Raw genomic sequence first — 24040 nt, forward strand, 5'->3', positions numbered from 1 at the left:
TTTCATTCCGTTGGCCTGTTTATGACCAGATAGTTGATGAATGGTAGCAGTTCCATTGACTAGTTTCTTTCCTTCTCTTCCAATTCTTGCTGTCAGGGGAACTGGCTAATTAACAATCATTTATTATCTACTATTTTAGAGCACAGTTCTCTTAAGCTGTCTCTCTGCCTTCACATGGCTTTATGCCATAGATGGAGCCTTGGAGTAGAATCTGTCCCTGGCACGCAAACAAAACAAGGCTAGAATTCCAGACCAGTGTTCTCCGAACAAGTGGCATCTGCCTTCTGGTCCCTGGGTGCCATAAAAAACAGAGTTAGACCCTGACCTTGCCTGGTAAGGTCATGGTCTAAATTAAACAGTCAAAATACAAAAAAGATGTGAGAAAATAATGGAATTTAGCAACAATGATCCTAATGTGCTGCTTATCATTGTATAATGCAAGGAATTTCTTAGACGAGTATTGACACAAGGATTTGGTGGAAATAGAGTCAGTGTGTCAGAAGGAATAAATTATTTAAGTGTGTGAATACCAAGATATATTAATATCGGGAAGGAAATGAGATGCCAAAAGTAGATGTATATGATAATTTGCTCCCTCTCTCTTCCCCCAAATTATCTCATGATGTGATTGTTACTTGACTTTTTCTTTGTTTTGGAGTAAGTGGAGTAAATAAGGTTAAGGCATTGAATGATTAGCTCAGTTTATGTAGTCCTTAGAAAGCTGTAAACCATTAAATTATTTTAAATCCTTTTTTAAGAATGAGATAAACATTAAGACACCAAGGTGACTTGATTATTTTTAAAGAATACACATTCGTGATGGGTTTTTGTTTTTTGTGGTTTTTTTCGTGAAAAACAGCCCCCTAGTTCTATAATCTTTTGAAATGCTATAAAAAATGAAAATGTCTTTATTTCTAAATCTAAACAACATGTGGTTGGGGAAATGTGGCGACATTAAGAAAAATACTCAAATTCTGAACTTTAGGCAAAGCAACGATACAATACAGATGTAAATTATGTTATCAAGGACAATTTAGAAAATCCAGCTGTTAAGAAAAGTGACTCAAAAATGGAAGTTGATTTTGAGCTACCTATAATTATAGTTTAGTTCTTCTTTTTTTTTTTTTTTTTTTTTTTTTTGAGACGGAGTCTTGCTTTGTCACCCAGGCTGGAGTACAATGGCACGATCTTGGCTCGCTGCAGCCTCCACCTCCCGACTTCAAGAGATTCTCCTGCCTCAGCCTCCCAAGTAGCTGGGACCACAGGTGTGTGCCACCATGCCCAGCTGATTTTTGTATTTTTAGTAGAGACAGGGTTTCACCATGTTGGCTAGGCTGGTCTTGAATTCCTGACCTCAGGTGATCCGCCCGCCTCAGACTCCCAAAAGGCTGGAATTACAGGCGTTAGCCACCATGCCAGGCCCAGAAAGTTCTGATCAGTGACTGAAATTAATCAAAATGTATTTATGTAATTCTGCCCCGTTCATTCATTTAGAATTTTTTACTACCCACGCACCTCACCCTCTCAAATCAAATTGTGCTCTTCTGGCCATTCTAATGATGGAAATGTAAACTGTTTTCTGTAGACCTTCTCATCCTCACCTATTTATATTTAATTTGCAAATCTGATGTTAAGGGGAGAGAGGTGGAGAGCATGAGGAAACGTAGTTGAGTTGGTGAATGCTTCCATCCTAGAATACTTCATCACAGATTTTAAAGTCTCAGAAAGTTGTTTCTTTTTTTTTTTTTCTTTTCTTTTCTTTTTTTTTTTTTTAACAGTATATCATTCTGTTGCCTAGGCTGGAGTGCAGTGGTACAATCACGACTCACTGCAACCTAGACTTCCTGGGCTCAGGTGATTCTCCCATTTCAGCCCCCCTGGTAGCTGGGACTACAAGTGTGTACCACCATGCCTAGCTGATTTTTTGTATTTTTTGTAGAGTTGGGTTTTTGCCATGTTGCCCAGGCTTGTCTCGAACTCATGGGCTCAAATGATCCACAGCCTCGGCCTCTCAAACTGCTGGGATTACAGACATGAGCCAGTGCACCCAGCCTAGAAAGTCATTTATAAAGCCTATTCAAGTTGCCCAGGTCTGACTGTGTGCTTTTATCAGGATAATAGGATACTCCATTGGCACCTTAGCAATTCTGCCAGAATTATTGATTGGGAAGCTGCTTACAGTTCTGATGCACATCACAGGAAGCTGGTGCAAAACTAAGATGGCATATGTGATGAGATAAAGGCTGGGTTAGAAAAGTGATTACAACTGGGAACTTGCTAATCACTGACCTCTATAGGGATCCTGTGGTTTATCACTAATCTCACTCACACTTGGCATTTTCCTATGCTGCTGCCTCATCATTCATAGCTGTGTGAGTAATTTGGCATGGAGTGAACAAGAGGAGGGCATAGAAGTCCAGCAGCTGTGCTTGTTGGCACTAGGTATTTAAGTATCTTCAATGTAGCCAGCAGTGTGGTTGGCACAAATGTTAGCCAATAATGCTTAAACAAATTGTTGTGAAGAAAATAGGCAAGCATTTATTTTAAAATCCCCTTTCTCTTTTCTTTAAAAACAAAAAATCTGGTCAATTAAGATCCTTTTTAGATTCTTTTTCTGTACGTTTGAGCAGATTACTACCAAAATAAAGTCTGTAATTCTAACAGTATCTTCTAGACAAGAATTTCTGAATACGTTATAAGTATTAATTAAACTGTGCGGGGTCTGTGGGAGATACATGTTATTCAGTTGATTTTCCTAAAAGAGTGAGTGGGGTCATTGATGTTAAGTGACATGTAACTTTCCCAGTTCACTCAATGAGAGCAAAGCAAGAGCCAAGAGATGAATCCAGTACTCAGAATTCCCAGGTCTTTGCTCTCATACTCTACGGCATTGCAGATTTGCCCACTTTGTAAGTTAGCATTTTGTGTTTCTCCATATGGTTAGTATGATTCAAATTGTATGGTATTTTTGATAGAGTTTGCCTACAAAAGAGGAGTAGGTTCTCCACGAACAAAAAGGTAAGGTAAATAATGAGTTTTCGAAGACACTGAAGGGGGAGGAGGATAGTCTGCTCATAAAACCGTCATCAAATTTAGATTTGCGCACAAATATTTAGATTTGTCTATATAAGGGTTTCACATTGTTTCTGTGAAAAGTAAATATGGAAAAGCTCACATGAGTTACACATTGAAATACTTCATTTTGAACATAGTAATGTTGATCTCATTAACTTTTTTGAAACATCTAGGAATTGTTTCTAGGTTAAGCTTTTAGCTTTTAAGAAAAACCAGTCTCATGCTAAATACTTAAATTATAACACACGGAGTTTTTCTGTGTAAAATATGCTGAATTCAAATTTATGAATGCAGATCAGAATATCTGACAAAAATGAACAGAAATAATATTGGCTTTCATACAGATAGGGAAGCTATTCTATTTTGTACTGCTACTTGTGAAGGCAACAGTTATTTCTTGAATAGTATCTATTCATTGAAATTAATAAACTTGTCTGGAAATTGTTAGGTATTTACTGCTGCAGAAAGAAATGCTGAGCAGGCTTTATATTCCATAATATCATTATTTCTGGCTGTTTCCTCATCAATACATTATTTTCTGTTGATAAGAACAGAGCACATACCATGAGAGTATTGTAGAATTGCATTGGTCTAAATTTGCATGTTGAAGGAAGAGTGAAACTGAACACCATTCTCCAAGTGTGGATTGTGGCTTATCTGCTCTCAGGTTGCTCATAAAGACATACCTGGGACTGGGTAATTTTTAAAGGAAAGAGGTTTAATTGACTCACAGTTCAGCATGGCTGGAGAGGCCTCAGGAAACTTACAATCATGGTGGAAGGGGAAGCAAACACATCCTTCTTCACATGGTGGCAGCATGGAAAAGTGCAGAGCAAAGTGGGGCAAGGTCCCTTACAAAACCATCAGATCTCATGAGAACTCACCATCATAAGGACAGCATGGAGGTAACCACCTCCATAGTTCGATTACCTCCCACCGGGTCCCTCCCACAACATGTGAGGGTTTTGGAAACTACAATTCTAAATGAGATTTGGGTGGGCGCACAAACCATATCAGGCACCTTCAAACCTTTGTGGTATTTTTAATAAATACATTTTATCAAATACTAGATTTCTGTCACTAAAAAGAGCTAAATATCTAACAAATGTAGCAGTACTTCTAAAACTTGGTCATCCAGTAGGCTGTAAACTTTTTCATTGTTTGGCACCTATTGAGGGTAGAGCTTGCAGGGATTGTTTTGTTTGTGTTTTGTTTTTTGTTTTTTGAGGCAGGGTCTCACTCTGTCTCCTAGGCTGGAATGCAGTAGCATGATCATAGCTCACTGCAGCCTCAAACTCCCAGGTTCAAGCAATCCTCCCACCTCTGGCTCCTGTGACTACAGGTATGCACCACCATGCCCAGCTAAGTTTTTTGTTTGTTTGTTTTTAATAAAGGTCAGGTCTCACTATGTTGCCTAGGCTGGTCTTGAACTCCTAAGCTCTAGCAGTCCTCCCACCTCAACCTCCCCAAGTGCTGGGATTACAGGCATGAGCCACAGCACCCGGCCAGAAGCTTGTGTCTTCCTCATCTCCTAACCTTCATCTGTCAGTGACTAGCCCATAAATGTTTGATGGAATGTATGGATCTTAGATTCTTCTGTCTAGTCAATGCTTGGATATTTGTAATTGAGATGGAGAGAAATGGGAATGTAGAACTGTGCCTGTCCACTCCCACCTTCAATTTGACTGCCCATTGTATCTTATGTCAAAAGAATAGCAATAGTTTGTATTTCTGTAAGCATTGAAAGGTTGCAACTAAGTATATTAGTAAGGTAGAGAGCAAGATAACTTTTTTTTTTAAGTCTGAGAATATTTGTTAGGGTAACTAATGCCTCTAAGAGTTTATATGTCTGGAGAAAATAATGTTATGAACTTCAGTCATTTGCTGTTTCTTGAGTAAATGTTTTAAATACTGTATAAATTGAATAAATGTTTTAAATACTATATAAGTTAGTCAAAATTATCTGTCGTTTCTTGAGCAATTTTTAGTTTAGGTCAGAAAATGCTGAATCTGGTTAATGTAAACCATGTAAGTTTAGCTACTTAAAATACCTTTGCACACATGTTATGTATCTGATGGTTTAATATACATATATATGTATTATTCTTGTATATTATCCAGTAATATGTTGCTATTCTACTAGAGTTGGGGTTCTTAACCTGGGGTCCAGAGAATCCCAGGACAGAAGGAAAATCAGTGAACTTGAATGGGAAAAAATTGTCATCTTTATTTTTACAAATCTCTAAGTGAAAGTTTGCATGGCCTTCCATTTTGAATAAGGATAGCAAAATAGTCCAGACAGTACCTATAGTCTTTGTCACCAGTAGAACAATAGATATTTTCATATCATAATTGTTGCAGGTATCTTAAACTGTTATTTATGCTTTCAAATTATTATTAGTCATGCTGCTAAATCTTATTAATGTGTTAATAAATTATAGGAAATACAAGGTTTTTAAAAGAACATTTTGACAATTACATGGCATTGTACATTAAAATACTTATATTTTGTTTTGTACATTTATAATCATGATTCTGAGAAGTCCGCTCAAGAGGCTCATGCACATGTGCACACATCCATACCTATACACACCCACACCCCCACAACACAAGGGTCTAGTAAAAACCCTGTATTAGACTATCCCAGAAAGTTCTTTGTAATAATTTTTTCATAGGTGCTTCAAGGAAAATTAGGTATGTGTTACATTACTAGTAGTTCTTAAACTGTTTTCAGCTGAAGTTGACCAGTTAAAATTGTCTGTATACTTCATTTATGTATTTTTATGTTTAAAAATTGCCAAAGATTTTTGACGTCAGATGCCTGGGATAAAACAAAGACAATGTATATGATTAATTTTAATTCATGAAAATAGTTCTTGTGAAAAATAATTTTGAAAGAATTAAAAATGAATGCCTCCTAAGTCTTAGACTGAGTATGCATTGTTATATTTCAAGGATACTCAAATTTATAAGTCCTTAAGAAAATAACTAGTTTCTAATAAATGAAAGGTGAAATAAAAATGTATTTGCATTTCAAATTCTTATTTGAATAGACTATCATTTTGAAAACAAGCTATCAACTTTCATTTCAGAAGAAACTTTTACTTTGCAACATCTTCAGCTTATGTTAAATTAGTTTTCGTTCTCTCTGAATTCAGTGTCCTTTGTGAAAGGATAAGAAATTTTAGGAATGTTAATAAGCACAGGAAAGTAAGTTTAAAACTTTAGGTTTTTTAAAATGATCTATTATGTGGGTAGCCTCCACACAGATAATTAAGATTGTATTTAAAAACTGTACATTATTAAAAACAGAGCTAATATTCACCTCTAACCTTGTTCCTTTTTCCACCTCAACATTTTTTTTTTAAGAGTTCTTACCAGGACATTTGAGTCAAAATACAATACATTATTAACTCATGATTGAGTGTGGTAGCTCATGCCTGAAATCCCAGCACTTTGGGAGGCTGAGGTGGGCAGATCACAAGGTCAGGAGTTCGAGACCAGCCTGGCCAACATAGTGAAACCCCATCTTGACTAAAAATACAAAAATTAGTCGAGTGTGATGGCACATGCCTGTAGTCCCAGCTACTTGGGAGGCCGAGGCAAGAGAATCGCTGGAACCCAGGAGGCGGAGGATGCAGTGAGCCGAGACCATGCCATTGCACTCCAGCCTGGGTGACAGAGTGAGACTCCATCTCAAAAAAAATCAATCAATAAAAAATGTAGTTCACTAATTTAAAAAACTCTACACGTGAATAGGATGTTGAAAATTGTTTATTGATATGATACATAATTATTTTTTAAAAGCCTCAGAAATGGACTAGTATCATTTTCATTAAAGTATACATGTCATGCTGACTAATTGATGTAGAAGTTTTACAATTCTAAATCTAACATCTATTAACCCTTTAGATAGGCAAAATAATCCTTGTAATAATAATGCCAGGCCTCCGTGGTAACACATACCTGTAACGTCAGCACTTTGGAAGGCTGAGGTAGGAGGATTTTTTGAGCCCAGGAGTTTGAGACCAGCCTAGGCCATACTGTGAGATCCTGTCTCTACTAAAAATGAAATTTTAAAAAATTAGGCGTGGTGGCACACGCCTATAGTCCCAGCTATTTGGGAGGCTGAGGTGGAAGGATTGCTTGAGCCCAGGAGTTGGAGGCTGCAGTGAGCTGTAATTATGTAACTATGCTCTAGCCTGTGCAACAGAGCGAGACCTTGTCTCGAAATAAATAAATGAATTAATTAATTAAAACTAGTTATTACAAAATAAAACCATTACAGGATTGTACACTTGGAATTCTGACACACACAGCCTTCCCTGCATCTAATCAAAATGGATCAGAAATCCTCTTGGAACAAGAAGATGGCAGAGACTGAAGGGAAATGCCAACTTAGAATGACTGGCATAGAAGGAATTATTGAAACTCAGGGAAGACAGTTGTGTTCTTCTTTGGCAGGTCCGCTTTCTAAACAGATAGGGAATTTCAGAGAACAACTTCATTCTGTGCTTTGCAAAAAACAGAAGATTGTGGGGAGGGGTATGGTGGAGAGGGCATGACTTAGACCTTAAGGCTGCTGCTTCAATCCAGCATGTCAAAGCACCATGTTTGGGGGTGTTAGTTGCTAAACCTCAAAAATGCTACATTGCAAATTCGCTTAGTATATTGAATACCTATGAATGAGTACCCTACTGTTAACGCTGTGAGACTTAACATCCATTCTCCCTCAAGAACTGGCCCATACTATTCCTGATACTTGACCATGAAAGTTTTGAACTGTGGGTATATTAGCTCGTTCTCACGCTGCTAATAAAGACATAACCCAAGACTGTGTAATTTATAAAGGAAAGAGGTTTAATTGACTCACAGTTCAGCGTGACTGGGGAGACCTCAGGAAACTTGAAATCATGGCAGAAGGGGAAGCACAAACATCCTTCTTCACATGGCAGCAGCAAGAAGTGCCAAGTAAAAGGGAAAGGCCCCTTATAAAACCATCAGATCTTGTGAGAACTCTCTATCACAAGAACAGCAACATGGGGGTAACCACCTCCATGACTCAGTTACCTCCCACCAGGTCCCTCCCACTACATGTTGGGATTATGGAACCTACAATTTAAGGTGAGATTTGGGTGAGGACACAGCCAAACCGTATCAGTGGGTATAGTCACAATAAGAATTCTTTTTTTTTTTTTTTTTTTTTTTTTGAGATGAGTCTCACTTTGTTGCCCAGGCTGGAGTGCAATGGCACAATCTTGACTGCCCACAACCTCCATCACCTGGGTTCAAATGATTCTCTTGCCTCAGCCTCTCGAGTAGCTGGGATTACAGGTGTGTGCCACCACACCTGGCTAGTTTTTGTAGTTTTGGTAGAGATGGGGTTTCACCATTTTGGCCAGGCTGGTCTTGAACTCCTGACCTCAGGTTATCTTCCCGCCTCTGGCATGTTATCTCCCAAAGTGCTGGGATTGCAGGCGTGAGCCACTGCCCCCCGCCACAGCAAGAATTCTTACATGTCTCTGGGAAGAATATAAATGGGCATGGTGACTTCTGAGAATAGTAAGGTAATCAGTGCCTGTAAAGCTGAAAGTTAGCATCCTTTAATCTACTAGTTTCCCTTATTTGTGTCTATCCTGAAGGGACGTGTGTGTGTGTGTGTGTGTGTGTGTGTGTGTGTGTGTGTGTGTGTGTGTGTGTGTGTTTACAAGATGTGCAAGGATATTTGTTTCAATACTGCTCATGACCAACAAATATAAAAAGTATCTTTCGGTAGGGAAATATATAAACTGGTTTTATTTGTATAATGGAACATTGTATAGCAGTAAAGATACTCAAACTAGGGATCTGTTATGAACACATAGCTCAAAACATAATATATGGAAATGCAGGTTTCAAGATAAATAGCATGTAATTCCATCTGTTGAATGTATTAAATGCAAACGGTAATGTGTATTGTTCGAGAATATGAATATATATTTAAGAGTACAAAACATACATGGTAAATATGCACATCAATATTATGATAATGGTTATCCAGAGGTGTGGTTTGAGCTATGACTATACTGTATTAATTTTTTTTTTTTTTTTTTTTTTTTTTTTGAGGCAAAGTCTTGTTCTATCGCCCAGGCTAGAGTGCAGTGGTGTGATCTCGGCTCACTTGCAACCTCCGCCTCCTGGGTTCAAGCAATTCTTCTGCCTCAGCCTCCTGAGTTGCTGGGACTACAGGCGCGTGCCACCATGCCTGGCTAATTTTTTGTATTTTTAGTAGAGACGGGGTTTCACCGTGTTAGCCAGGATGGTTTTATCTTCTGACCTCATGATCCGCCCGCCTTCACCTCCTGAGTTGCTGGGACTACAGGCGCGTGCCACCATGCCTGGCTAATTTTTTGTATTTTTAGTAGAGACAGGGTTTCACCGTGTTAGCCAGGATGGTGTTATCTTCTGACCTCATGATCCGCCCACCTTCGCCTCCCAAACTGCTGAGATTACTGGTGTGAGCCACCGTGCCCGGCCCAATACTGTATTAATTTTTGAGAGCGAAAGAAGAGAAGGAGGTTCAATCTGACACAAACATGGGAAAACATTCTAACTAGTGGGTACATGGACCATATTGTTGTCTGTATAAATGTCTTTTTCATTCTTTTAAATGTGTTTTAAAATACTGTACATTGAAAATAAAGTATTTACATGTTACTTTATATAGCCAAGTGATCCTCCCACCTCATCCTCCTGAGTAGCTGGGAATACAGGCATGTATCACCATGCTAATTTTTTATTTTTTGTAGAGACAGGCTTCACTATTGCCCACGCTAGTCTTGAGCTAGTGGACTAAAGCAGTCCTCCCACCTCAGCCTCCCAAAGTGCTGAGATTACAGACGTGAGTCACTATATCCTGCCCAGAATTTGACTCAGACTGACTGAAATGATAGCAAGTTTTTACAAATTATTGGATTGTATCCTCTTATTTCTAATTTGTTCTATTTTTAAACTGCAATATAATTACCATGAATAGTCTAGAATTTTGATTGTCAATAAATGAGGAGTTTTATATAAAGTTAATTTCTTTGTTTTATAGGAAAAACATCAGAGAGAGGCTCATTTTCCCTGTACAGCAGAGATACTGGATTACCAGGCTGTCAAGTAAGTTTAATGATTAAAAAAAGCAATGAGATGGTTTTTAAACACATAAAGACTCTATTAATAGGTGAGATAGAAATTATCGAATTTATTTCACTACTGTTTGTTTAATTTGTAACTAAATGTTGTTTTTTTGCTCTCTCTGCTTAAAATTGTTTCAGTTCCCCAGTTTACCAGGCTGTCTTTATCATCAAAGATTTTCATAACCCACCTCCATTTTTAACTAGAATCAAAGTAGCAGTTATCTTTCTACCCCTTTCCAAAATGCCTGTCATTTCTGAGAATTTTTCTTGCATATTTTCTCACAGAAAATATAATTGCTGGTACATAAAAAATACATGATTGATCTGCATAGCTTGAATATCCCGTAATGTCAAACTGATCATTAATATTGGAAGCATTTTGTTTTCAATCCTGCATCTACCAATTTTTAGGCTTCGCACCCTCCCCGACTTGGAATTTTTGTTTCAACTGTCCACCTTCTCTAGTATTTTGTGCTTCTGCTAATGGGCATCTTCTCTGCCTTTTTCCTCATATCTTTAGACTGAGAATCTTGAACACACAATTCACCTGCAGTTTCCCATCAGAATCAAGCCAAAAAGAATAGAAAGGAGAGGCAGAACATATTAAATTTGTTTTCTGCCATCTGCATGCTTTACATGAGGGCCTACCCTAACTTCAGGCATGGGCATGTGAGCCAGTTTTAACTGCTGTGCTAATAATACTCCATTTAATACATATTTCATAATTGTGCCTCTAAGAGAGTTTTACATAACATCCTGTTTTGTGATATGCCTTCCCATTATAAAATAATGTATTGTAGTAGGCTGGCCACGGTGGCTCACGCCTGTAATCCCAGTACTTTTGGGAGACTAGGGTGGGAGAATCCCTAGAGCTCAAGAGTTGGAGACCAACCTGGGCAACATAGTGAGACCTTGTCTCTACTTAAAATGTAAAAATCAGCCAGGTGTAGTGGTGCATGCCTATAGTCACAGCTGCTTGGGAGGCTGAGGCAGGAGGATCACTTGAGCCCAGGAGTTGAAGGCTGCAGTGACCCATGATTGTGCGACTGTACTCCATCCAGAATGACAGTGAGACTGTCTGAAAGAGAGAGAGAGAGAGAGAGAGAGAAAGGGAGGGAGGGAGGGAGGGAAGGAAGGAAGAGAAAGAAGGGAGAAGGAAAGGAAGGAAGAGAGAGAGAAAATCAATACATTGTAAAAATTAAGGATCATCTATTCCCATGTCCTTAATGGCAAATAGGCATGGTCTGAGTAAGTGATTTGTTAAGTATCATAGAGTTGGGGGTAGTAACTGGACCAACACTCAGATTTCTTGGCTTCAGACCAAGCAGTCTTATTCTATTTTCATCCAAGTGATTTTTTAAAGTTTTAGTGTTACTAATGATTGCCTTATTTTCCATTTATGGTTAGCTTTATTTTATCCTAGTCATTTAAAATATATATAGATTAGCATTGTGTCATAGCCAGTGTTTTGCTTTACCAGCTCTTACTAGCTCACAAGAGCCAAATCTGTTAAACTTTTAGGAATTTAGCAAGCATGGTTGACATCACACTGGTATCTTATAATTGACTATTATGAGCTGGGCACTGTGGTGCATACCTGTAGTCCCAGCTACTTGGAAAGCCAAAGCAGAAGGATCACTTAAGCCCAGTAGTACAGTTCCAGCCTGGGCAATGTAGCAAGACTGCATCTCTAAAAAAAAAAATAAAAACAAAAAAATGGCCATCAAGGAAGTGTTTACACTGTGGAAATCCAAAAATGTTACAATTCAGGGCTTCCATTTTCTTAAACAGTTGTTAAACATTTACCAGCATACCGATCATGCCTAGTTAAAAATTGCAGAGAACCAAAGAATGTAAGTGCTTATTCAGATCACAGTAAAAAATAGAAAAGCAGCAGTTGAACATCTAGCCTCCATTAAGGTACCTTTCTGACCTCTTTCAAAGGTAACGGTACTTTAAGGCCAACCAAGATACACGATTTATTCTGTATAGTTTTAGCAATATCCATTGATGAAAACCAAAATACCCTCTTTTTTGGTCTATATCAGATGTGGATTGGTGATTGTAATATTTCTGCAATTCATAGTTGATATCAGAACTCATTCTTTTTTAAGAAGTTACTGTTTGAATTTCATAGTCTGAATTTTAGTTCATAAATGACTTAAACTGGAGGCTGTGGATCTAATTTCTGATCTTGGCTATAGTACTCATTGTGTGAGTTTTGTAGGCCACCTAACCATCACTCTTCTGAATCTCTTCAGAATACAACAAAATTTTAAAAATTAAGTTGCGGCCGGGCGCAGTGGCTCACACCTGTAATCCCAGCACTTTGGGAGGCCAAGGCGGGCAGATCACCTAAGGTTGGGAGTTCGAGACCAGCTTGGCCAGCATGGCGAAACCCTGTCTCTACTAAGCATACAAAAATTAGCGGGGCATGGTGGCAGGCTCCTGTAATCCCAGCTACTTGGGAAGCTGAGGCAGGAGAATTGCTGGAACCCAGGAGGCGGAGGTTGCAGTGAGCTGAGATTGCACCATTGCACTCCAGCCTGGGCAACAGAGGAAGATTCTGTCTCAAAAATAAATAAATAAATAAATAAATAACCAAACTAAGTTATATCATTTGGACAATGAATGATTGATAAAAGTAACTACAAAGAATCATGTAGGTTTAAGCTTATAAGCTCTGCAGACTACCTCTGTGACATATCATTAAGTTAACTTGTCTGCCACCCTGCTTCAGGGCCTTAAAAGTCTTTTCATCTTCATCTTAAATATAAGACAGCAGCTTAGTTAGGCAGTGTTGAATCTTTTATGTATTATCATAGTATAAGAATACCTTATAACCATAACAAATTTGTTTACTTATCAGATATATGAAAGTGCTCTTCTCAGTTCCTGATCATACAGTAGAAGGTCAGTAAATGTCAGTTGAGGGGGGTAAGACAAAACGTTTAGAGTCAAGAGATCTAAGTTCAAGTCCCATCTCTGCACTGATTTCTATCTGGAAGATAGTATTAGCTGTTTCTGCTTCCACCTACTTAGTAGATCTCTGAAGGCTAAACTGTATGGGCTTATGAAAACATTTCAAAAAATAAACACATAATTCTAAAGTTCTCAATTCATGTAACCCACATAACAAAAGATATTTTGGATCTTTAATATTATTTTTAAGATACCTAAATGTTTGAGAGCCGCTAGTCTAATGTTAACGTTACTGCTAAACTTGAGGGGGGAAGAAAACACTATTGTAAGCTTTTTGAGACCACAGCTACATCTAAAATCATAGTCCATGCTTATATTAATGTTTTTATTATGTTCAAATGTTTTCACTTAACATTTTTATACCCTCTTGGCAAAGGTATTGCTGTTTAGTTAGAGTCAGCAATAAGTTCTATTAATGTAATTGTCCAGTTTTGTAAAGGGGAATCTTAACAGTTTTTACCAAGGATTAATGTGCATTTGTACCAGATTTAATTCTCATATCAAAAGACATTTATTTTAAATCTAAATGTGTGGCACTGTAATAACATTTGCTACCATTTGCTGAGCACTAACTGAACTAGCCATTGAACTAAACATAATCACATTTAATTCTTTTAACAACAACTCATTTTGCAGAGTAGTAAACAGAGGTTCTTGTAAGGTATTATGCTTAAGGTTACATATCTAGCAAGTGGGAAACCTAAACTCATGCTTGAGTGTTTTGGCTATATGACTATACTTCAGCATAGGAATCCCTCAGATTTCAACTCTGTGCCCTTATTACCTTCCTTCATTTTAATTTGTTTGAGAAGGAGATAGGAATTTTTTTTTTTTTTTTTTTTTTTTTTTTGAGACAGGGTTTCACTCTGTCACCCAGGCTGGAGTACAGTGGCACTCGCAAGACCTCCTGGGCTCAAGGGATATAAGGTTTAGTCAAGAGACCTAGGTTCAAGTCTCATCTCTGCATTGATTTCTTCATCTGAAAGATAAGATAAGCAGTTTCTGCTTCCACCTACGTAGTAGGTCTCTGAAAGTTAAAGTGTATGGGCTTGTGAAAACATTTCAAAAAATAAATACATAATATTAAATTTCTAAATTCATGTGGCCCACATAACAAAAGGTAATTTGGGTCTTCATATACCTCCCTGAGTAGCTGGGACTACAGGCATGCACCCGCCATGCCCTGCTAATTTTTCTGTATTTTCTTTCTTAGAGATGGGGTCTCACTATGTTGCCCACGCTGGTCTCAAATTCCTAGGCTCAAGTAATTTTCCTGCCTCATCCTGACAGAGTGCTGCAATTACGGACAAGAGCCACCACTCCCAGAGGGAATTTAAATTTTTAAGGAATGTCCAGGTGATTTTGATTCACATGGACTAGAGTTCGTGCTTTGAGAAACCCAACTCCTCTGTACGTGCCAACTCCTCTGTATAAGCCAATAGGAGTTATCCTTAGAGGAAACTATATGATTGCTGTTTGACAAACAGTTTATAAATATTTTGGAGAGATCAGGAAGGCCTATGGAAAAGAGAAGAACAAGGCTACTAGAATGTTTGATACAAAATAACAATATTGCTATATACAAGATTTAAAGATACTCAAATGACAGAAAGATACCTTTTTTTTTTTTTTTTTAAGAATTCGTAGAAGCAATTTGTGAGCCCCAGAGAGGAAGCCTAAAATTCAGCAGAGTGGAAAGATTATTCTGCAGCAAGGACAAACTATTCAAAGAAAAACATGTATTCCAAACAGTATTTATTATAATGAGTCAGAGGAGGGACAAAAAATACACTTTAACACTGCCATTTTGTCTTACCTATTCACAAGCGACAAAAGCAAATCCAAGGAAATATAGTGACTCCAAAATGATACCCAAACACCACGTTGAAACCATTTTTCTTCAACAGAATCCCCCAAGGGGCATTAACTCTGCTATTAATGTACATAAAATGCTGCTGACATACTGCAAAATTCAGACTAATTTAATAATGCCTGATGGGCCTTACTTCATGTTAAGATGATGTAATAATATGTTGCTAAATGAGTGTCCTCATATTACATTCACAGCAATCACATTAACTGATGAGCCATTGAAAAGAAACTCATGTCACAGTATTACTGGAAACACTGATAGATCATTCTGCAATTAAATTTTTTTATTGATCAAACACAGCATAGAAGCCAGGGTCTTTATTAACAATAGATATATTACTTTAAAAACTACCAGTTAAGTGAAAAATCCTTTATCAGTATAACAAAGTTTTTCATTTATACCTCTTAAGCAAATATTTATTCAAGTAGTTTAAGTTTTTCTCTAAGTATTTAAATGTAGAAGATGGCAGGGTCTTGGTTTTTTTCAGAAAGTGTGAAGTTTCATCTGAGTTCAGATATTACACCCTTGAGAAAATGACAACTTTAAAAACTGTACCTTACTTAACTCTTAGTTGTTTGGAAATAAGCTTATACCATTTGGTTTTTCCTTGTTCTTTTTTCCTGTTATACCCAGTATCGTATACAGACATTTATAATAGTAAAATAATAAAAGAGTTGATACATCAGAAAGACATAACAATGATAAATGTATATATACCTAATAAGAAAGCTTCAAAACAAATGAAGCAAAACAAAAATTGATAGAATTAAAGAGAGAGATAAACAAATTGACAATCATACTTGAAAAATTGAATACTTCTGTCTTAGCAGTGTGCAGAATAACTAGACAAAAAACTTAGTATAAGATGTAGAACAAAATTAACTAGTTATCGACAACCTTGACCTAAATGATATGTATAGAACTCTGCATACAGCAACTGAAGAACATAAATTCCTTTCAGGGGCACACATTACACTAACAGGCTGGAATCATATGCTGGTCCATAAAACTAGTGTCAGTAAATTGGAAAGGTTTGAAACCATACAAAGTATGTTCTTTGGACACAAAAGACTTAAATAAGAAGTCTGATCAGAACTCAGGGACACAAAGAGGGGAACTATAGACACTGGGGCCACCTTGAAGGTGGAGGGTAGGAGGAGGGAGAGGATCAGAAAAAATAACTATTGGGTGCTAGGCTTACTTCTTGGGTGATGAAATAACCTGTACAACAACCCCCCCACCCCAACACGAGTTTATCTATATAATAAGCCTGAACATGTACCCCTGAATATAAAATAAAAGTTTAACAAAAAGCAAAGTTACATTAGAAGTCAGTAAGACTGGGTCTGGTGACTCATGCCTGTAACCCCAGCCCTTTGGAAGGCCGATTCGGGAGGATCACTTGATCTCAGGAGTTCAAGACCAGACTGAGCAACATAGTTAGACTGTGTCTCTACTAAAATTAAAAAGAAAAAAAAAAAAAAAGAAAACTAGTCGGGTGTGGTGTCAGGAGGCTGAGGCAGGAGGATTGCTTGAGCCCAGGAGTTCAAGGCTGCAATGAGCAGTTATTGCACTCCTGCACTCCAGCCTGGGCAGCAGAGCAAGACTCTGTCTCAAAAAGCAATGTCAGTAAGATATCTAGAAAAACACCAAATGTTCAGAAGTTAAGCAACATGTTTAAATGACGCATCATTTTAAAAAGAAACCACAGGAAATTCAGAAGGTATTTCTAACTGAATAATAATGAAAATATGATAACAAAACGTGTTGGTGCAGTTAAACGAGTGCCTGGAAGGAAAATGTACCGTTGAATGCTTATATTAGAAAAGATGTACAGTGAATGACCTAGGTTCTACCCTAAGAACTTAGCTAGAAAAAGAAGCACAAAGTAAACCCAAAATAAATAGAAAGAAGGAAATACTACAAATAAGAGCAGAAATCAATGTAATAGAAAAAACTAACAAAATCAAAATTTGGCTATTCGAAATAAATCATAAGGTTAACCCCTAGCTAGATCAGTTAACAAGGAGAAGGGAACAAGAACACAAATTATCAGTACCAGGAATGAAAGAGAGGTTACTGCTGTGAATCATATATACATTAAGAATATAATAAACATTATAACTTAATTCAGTAAATTTGACAACTTGGATTAAATAAATGAATTTCTTGAAAAATACTTACCAAAAGGAGACAAATTGAAACAAAATCTGAATAGATGTTTATCTTTTTTTTTTTAATTTTTTTGAGATGGTGTCTCGTTCTGTTGCCCAGGCTGGAGTGAAGTGGCGCTATCTCGGCTCACTACGTCCTCTGCCTCCCGGGTTCAGGCAATTCTCCTGCCTCAGCCTCCCGAGGAGCTGCGACTACAGGTGCCTGCCACCACGCCCAGCTAATTTTTGCATTTTCACCATATTGGCCAGGCAGATCTCAAACTCCTGATCTTGTGATCCCCCCGCCTCGGCCTCCCAAAGTTCTGGGATTACAGGCGTGAGCCACTGCACCCGGCCTGAATATCTGTTAATGAAAGTAAATTCATGTCAAAAACCTTCCCACAAAGAAAGCATAAGGGTCATATGGCTTCTTTCAAATGATTAATTCTTTCAAATGCTTAAGGAAAAAAAAATACCAATCTTATACAAGTTAGTTTAGAAAACAGGAGGAGTGAACATTTCTCAGCTCTTTTTATCAGGTGAGCAACACATCCTGGCAATACTCAAACAACACGTATAGTTTGTATCAGAAGTGAAAGTTTGGTTTAAGATTTGAAAATCCATGTATTTAGTTCACCACATTATAACAGAATCAAGAAGAAAAACAATATGATCATTTCTATAGATACAGAAAAGGTGTTTGACAAAATTGAATACTCATGATAAAATCTCTCAGCAAGCTAATAGAAAGTAGCTTCCTCAATTTGATAAAAGACAAACATGGAAAAATATATGGCTATCAGCAGACTTAATGATGAAAGACTAAATGCTTTCCACCTAATGTCAGCATCAAGGTAAGAATTTTTGTTCTCACCATTTTATGTTTTGGCCAGTGTATGAAGACAAGAAAGAAGGTCATAGAAATTGAAAAGGAATAAGTTGAATTTGCTGACGACATGTTTGTGTACATAGGAAATCCTAAGGAATCATCAAGAAAACTCCTAAAAATAAATAGTACTTTTAGCTGTATCATAGGATACAAAGTGAATCTGGTCAATATTAGAAGGATAGGAGAATTGATGTAGTGATAAGAGAATGGTTAAAGTAATAGACCAGGTTTCAATGGAAGGAAATGGAGCCATGATTAAACTTTGTGACTGGAAAAAAGGTCAAGATATTGGTTGTTATGCAGTGAAAGAACACGTGCAGTAAGTAATAAGAGAATAATGGCTCTATAAGAACAGGAGGTTATGTCAAAGAGTTAAATATTGGACTTGGCAGATTTCACAAGTCAAGTGGTTTCCAGGGCTAACAATCTAGTCCTCCTTTGGGGAGTAGATTGGTGACTTAGGGAATTGTTGGAGTCACGAAGATTAAGAAAACATAAGACTAGCTCTTGGATTGATGTGGAAGCTATCCAGAGATGATGGACTCATAAGGTAGCATGTGAAAGGGACATACATGCACACTAGTTGGCACACAGTAGCCACTGAGAAAATGTTGTTTGAATCTGAACCATGTAATCTAGAAAAGAGCGTATAAGTAAGACTAACAAGCCATCAGCTGCCTGCAGAGTGATCTGCATTTCGTGGGTTGTTTGGAACATAGTTGTTTTGTGGAAAGAAAGTCTCATCTTGGAGTATCAGGCAATAGACCCTTTTTTTTTTTTTTTTTTTTTTGAGATGGAGTCTTGCTCTTGTCTCCCAGGCTGAAGTGCAATGACATGATCTCGGCTCCCTGCAACCTCTCCCTCCCAGGTTTAAGCACTTCTGCCACAGCCTCCTGAGTAGCTGGGATTACAGGCTCCCGCCACCACACCTGGATAACTTTTTGTGTTTTCAATAGAGATGGGGTTTCGCCGTGTTGGCCAGGCTGCTCTCGAACTCCTGACCTCAGGTGATCCACCTGCCTTAGCCTCCCAAAGTGTTGGAATAACAGGCGTGAGCCACCGTGCCCAGTCAATAGACACTTGTAGTGTCCTATTTTTGTTAAAATGCGAGAGAGAGAGAGAGAGAGAGAGAGTGTTGGATTATGCAGGGCTTACTTGGCAGGGAAAAAGCTTCATTCATTCTTTTATTTTTATTTTATTTAGTTATTTATTTATTTTGTGAAATAGGGTCTCACTCTGTCACCCAGGGTGGAGTGCAGTGGTGTGATCACAGCTCACTGCAGCCTCGACCTGCCAGTTTTGGGTAACTCACTTCAGCCTCCTGGGACTACAGGCATGTGCCACCACAATCGGCTAAATTTTATATTTTTTAGGTAGAGACCGGGTTTTGCCATGTTGCCCAGGCTGCATTCATTGTTTCTTTGTTTCTGTTCTCTCCATGAAAATTGATGGTTATACTTTTGATGATACTTAGTGCTCTTTGGAAGCAGTTTCAGAAAGTCCATTTATTCTTTTGTAAACTTATTTCAGGAGAAAAGGGCCTATTAAAATAATGGGTAGAGATTTGATGACATCTCAAAACAGAAAAAAGAGGTGACCACATACTGGCTATTACATGATAAGGGATTATTGTCAGTTTTGGAGCATGTAACAAGGGGTAGGAGATGGCAGAACAAATGAAGCAAGAACAACAGAATGTTGACAGCTAGCTGTCAAAGCTGGGTGATACAATTAACATGAAGGTTAATTGTACTTTTTTTTTCCCTACTTTCGTGTATATGAAATTTTCTAAACTAAAAAGTTTAATGTTTTGAAGATGTCTAGTGTGTAATTTTCAGTTTTTGAAGTATTGCATGCCTAACTATATGCCTAATGCTGTATTGGAGTTTATTTGCTCTTGATTATACTTACGAAAATGCAAGGAATTGAGAAGAGAGGATACTTAGTTGTTCCATGTTAAAGCTGGTATTAAAGAGAAAAAGAGTGACTTCAAAGTATTAGAACCCTTCTGAAAATAGTAGGACTACCTAACACCATTTCCACAAATACCAAAGAGAAATAAGATTTCATCTCCTGTTCTTCTAATGTTAGTACCTCACACAGCTGGCTTCTTTGTATTCATTAAAGAAAAGTCGCAAAAGCATACTGGTAACACATAGGAAAACATTCAGTTAGGCCTTTTTAATAAGAGAGTAATAAATTCAGACATTCAGAAAAACTCACTTTGAAATAGACATGCTTAGAATATGCTCACTACTAACCTCATAAGATTGCTTTCAAAAAATCCCCTATAGCATTTTTGGAAGTTGAACTTTTTATGGAAGCCTATACATTCCTAAAGAAAAGTCATTCTTATTGCATATATGTAATTATTTAAATATTGGATATATTAAAATGACATTTAGCTTGTTCTCTTCATATTTCTTTTATTTCTAAGAAGTCTGTCTTTAGTGATCTACATCCCAGATCTCTCTACTGTGATATCTTCTCATTGGCTGATAAAAGATTTGGGAGGGAAGTTGAGAAAAAAAAAAATTAGTGAAAAAGAAAAATTAAGATGGTAAAATTTCCTATTGCAACTCGTAATTGAAGATTAGGAAACTGAAACTGCTAGATTATCACGTTTTAGCACTGTAATATTACATGCGTAGTTTATTTTCTTTTTTTAAGCTAGAAAGATTGGGCTGATTGACTGGGCGTGGGACTCATGCCTATAATCCCAGCGCTTTGGGAGGCTGAGGCAGGCAGATCACTAGGTCAGGAGTTCAAGACCAGCCTGGCCAGCATGGTGAAACCCCATCTCTACTAGAAATACAAAAAAAAATTTAGCCAAGCTTGATGGCACACACCTGTAGTCCCAGCTACTCAGGAGGCTGAGACAGGAGAATTGCTTGAACCCAGGAGGCAGAGGCTACAGTGAGCCGAGATTGTGCCATTGCACTCCATCCTGGGCAACAGAGCAAGACTCTGTCTCAAAAAAAGAAAGAATTTTTTTTTAAGATTGGGCTGATTTCGTTGGCAGGATACATTTGATGGATGACTGTCATTATCTTCTCAAACTTGCATGATACTTTAAGTATAGACAATATTAAGTTTTCAAGAGGCTATGTTGAGATTATAAGATTTGGGATCTGTAAAAGAACCAATGTAACAGTTGGCTAGTGGTAGCTGGTGGTTTTTTATTGACCTTAGGAAAGGATTAGAAGCATCTCAGGTTTTCTTTCACTTCTGTTTTTCTGTTTCCCCCCCTCCTTCCTCCTGCAAATTAATATATTGTCCAAAGTGTTAGTAATGACTTAGAACTATTCAGGTTGCACAAAGCATTTAATGAAATCTTGTCTTAGACAAAACACTAGAGAGGATCATAATTAATGTCTCATTTTCTGCCAGTTGCTATTGATTACTCATTCAAGATCCCTTTGTTCTCAGAATGGTAACTGTAGTTTGCATCACTATCTAATGAGATTCTCAGGATAGAATTCTTTAACAACATGCTGATAATTGCAAACATATCCCTGAAATTTCAATGTAAATGAATTTGCATCATAATACAATTATTTCACAAATGGCGATATTTTCCAAATTTGAAATGTGTTGGTTTTTTTAATCGTTTGTAGAAAATTGGCAGACTGAAATATTATTAAAGCCCAACATTTATTTTTTGCCCTGAGTTGCCCTCACCCTTCGATTTTGATTTGATTATGACTTGGGGTAAGAGGCTTCTTTATCATTCTTGGGTTACTCTGTCATAATCTTTGAAACTTCAAATGGATTTACAGCTAAAACACAGTGATTTTTCAAAATTAGAACAACTGCAAATATGGTAATACTGTAATAATTCTGCTCTTAGAACAATTTTGTTTCTTGATCCCTCAGTGACAAAGGAAACACGTGGTACTATAGCATAAAGAATCTGTGAAATCTTAACAGTTTATGTATTCTGTTATAATTGTGCTTTATACCTTTCTATTCCTTTAATTTCTACATACTCCCTCCCCAAAAAGATAAATCTTTTGAACAGCTGCTTGCCTTTACATATTTAAAACTGCATACAATTTCAGGGGTATAAGATAGGCTTGAAATTAAGGAAGTCTATAGAATTCTTTAATAACACAGCAGAGGTTCCATGAATTCATACCAATATTTTAAATTTTTTGAGATATGTGAGTATAACATATTAGGTACTCTCCATCTAATTTTCTTAAATAAATTAATAGGTTAGTACTTCTAAATCTTAATCATAAAATGATGCTAATAATTTTTGACCTAGGGTTAATTAGGCCCTTATTTGATGTGAAGTTATGAGTGGCTTGGCGTTTAAGCCAAGCCATTTAACAAAACTCGGTTCTGAGAAAGCAAGCCTGTTTTTCAACACTTAATTTTCCCTTTCTGTTTTTTTTTGTTTGTTTGTTTGTTTTTTATTTTTTGGTCTCACTGTGTTGCCCCGACTGGCCTCAAACTTTGAGGCTTAAGCAGTCCTCCTGCCTCACCCTCCCAAGTAGCTGTAACTACAGGTGCATACCACTGTGCCTAGTTTATTTTCCCTTTTGAGAATAAAGACTATCCAAATTATTGCAGTATAATTCTGAATCCTCCTAGCTTACTGAACAGCACCATTTTACACAGGATATTCTTCCATCTTCCTACAAAATCATATTTAGAGTACCTTCTAATATAATTAACAAGAGTTCTCATTAATAAAGGATGTTGGCCAAGTCTACCTACTACTTTATTCCTTTCGTTTACTTTTCGTTCATTATCACCACCAAGTCTTATATTCATCAAGTTCACATCTGGAAATTAGGCTATTTCTTACAGATGAAGAGGGAGAAAAAACTTAAAATATATGTATCACATAGGCTGTTACAGTTTCTTAGTTTTAAAAATTGGAAATTTTGTTCACAGGCTGGAGGTGTGTCATATGTAATTCAAAATATAACTTATTGTAGATTTTATCACATAATCTAGGCCAGTCATCTAGGCTGCATTAGTGTTTTGGGAGATAACCTTTTATTAATTATTCTCTAGTATTGATATATTTTTCACAGAGAATATATATATCTAAAATATAGATATAGTCATGTAGACTTTTTATAGTCTACATGACTATATTTTAGATATATATATCTTTCTATAAAAGATAGTCTAGATGACTGTAAAAAAGATTATTTTCCAAAAATATGTTAAGAAATTCATACTATGCAATTTTAGAATACTAATTCTCTCTTGAATAAGATAACTTGGCACAATAAAACTGCTTTGCCTAGTTCTGTATCCTCTGGGATATTTCTGTATTCTTTTTTCCAGAGATACCTCCAGGACAAGATCAGTAGTAATCAATAATGCTTCTCATTTATTTCAGGAAGACAGAAAAATCAATAATATGAGCTGATATCTAATTTTATTTTAGGAAAAGAAAAAATAGTTTATGTGCATTTCAGTGTTGCCTAAATGTTTGAAGAATCAAATAAAGAAAAATTTATTATTTTCTTAGTGTTAGAATATCAAAATCCTAGGCTTTTATAGTTTAGCACTTGATTTTTTAATTGTATTTTTTCCTTGGTTTGTTAAATATTATTTTGTAGATTATCAAGTCCTTGTGGAGAAATTTTTTTCTTAAACTTTTTGTATTTCTTAGAGTACTGAACGATTCATTTTAATTAACAAGATAAAATATGGTTTTGTATTCTTAAAAAGAAACAATTTTTTCTATATTTACTTTGCCTAATCATATGGATCACGATACAGATTAAACAGAAGAAAATGGTTATTTCTGTTGATTAGGACAGCTGAGTGAAGTGTAACCTTTGCATCTTTTTTGGCATTAGTATTCACTATGGAACAAGAAGACAGGACATCTCCTAACCACATATCCAGATTTATCTATAGTGAGGAAAAAGGTTTA

At 36.9% G+C, this 24040-nt stretch overlaps 1 protein-coding gene across 8 annotated transcripts in view; it reads left to right on the forward strand.

Moving 5' to 3' along the window:
* TCF12 (transcription factor 12) overlaps positions 1-24040 on the forward strand; it is a 364983-nt gene that overhangs the window by 235030 nt on the left and 105913 nt on the right. For all 8 annotated transcript variants that reach the window (XM_008016475.3, XM_038010019.2, XM_008016474.3 and 5 more), the window contains one exon: positions 10154-10218. In XM_008016475.3, the coding sequence (XP_008014666.3) occupies positions 10154-10218 (65 nt within the window). The remainder of the gene's footprint in view (positions 1-10153; positions 10219-24040) is intronic.

The sequence above is a fragment of the Chlorocebus sabaeus genome, chromosome 26 (assembly GCF_047675955.1).
Source record: "Chlorocebus sabaeus isolate Y175 chromosome 26, mChlSab1.0.hap1, whole genome shotgun sequence".
Lineage (NCBI taxonomy): Eukaryota > Metazoa > Chordata > Mammalia > Primates > Cercopithecidae > Chlorocebus > Chlorocebus sabaeus.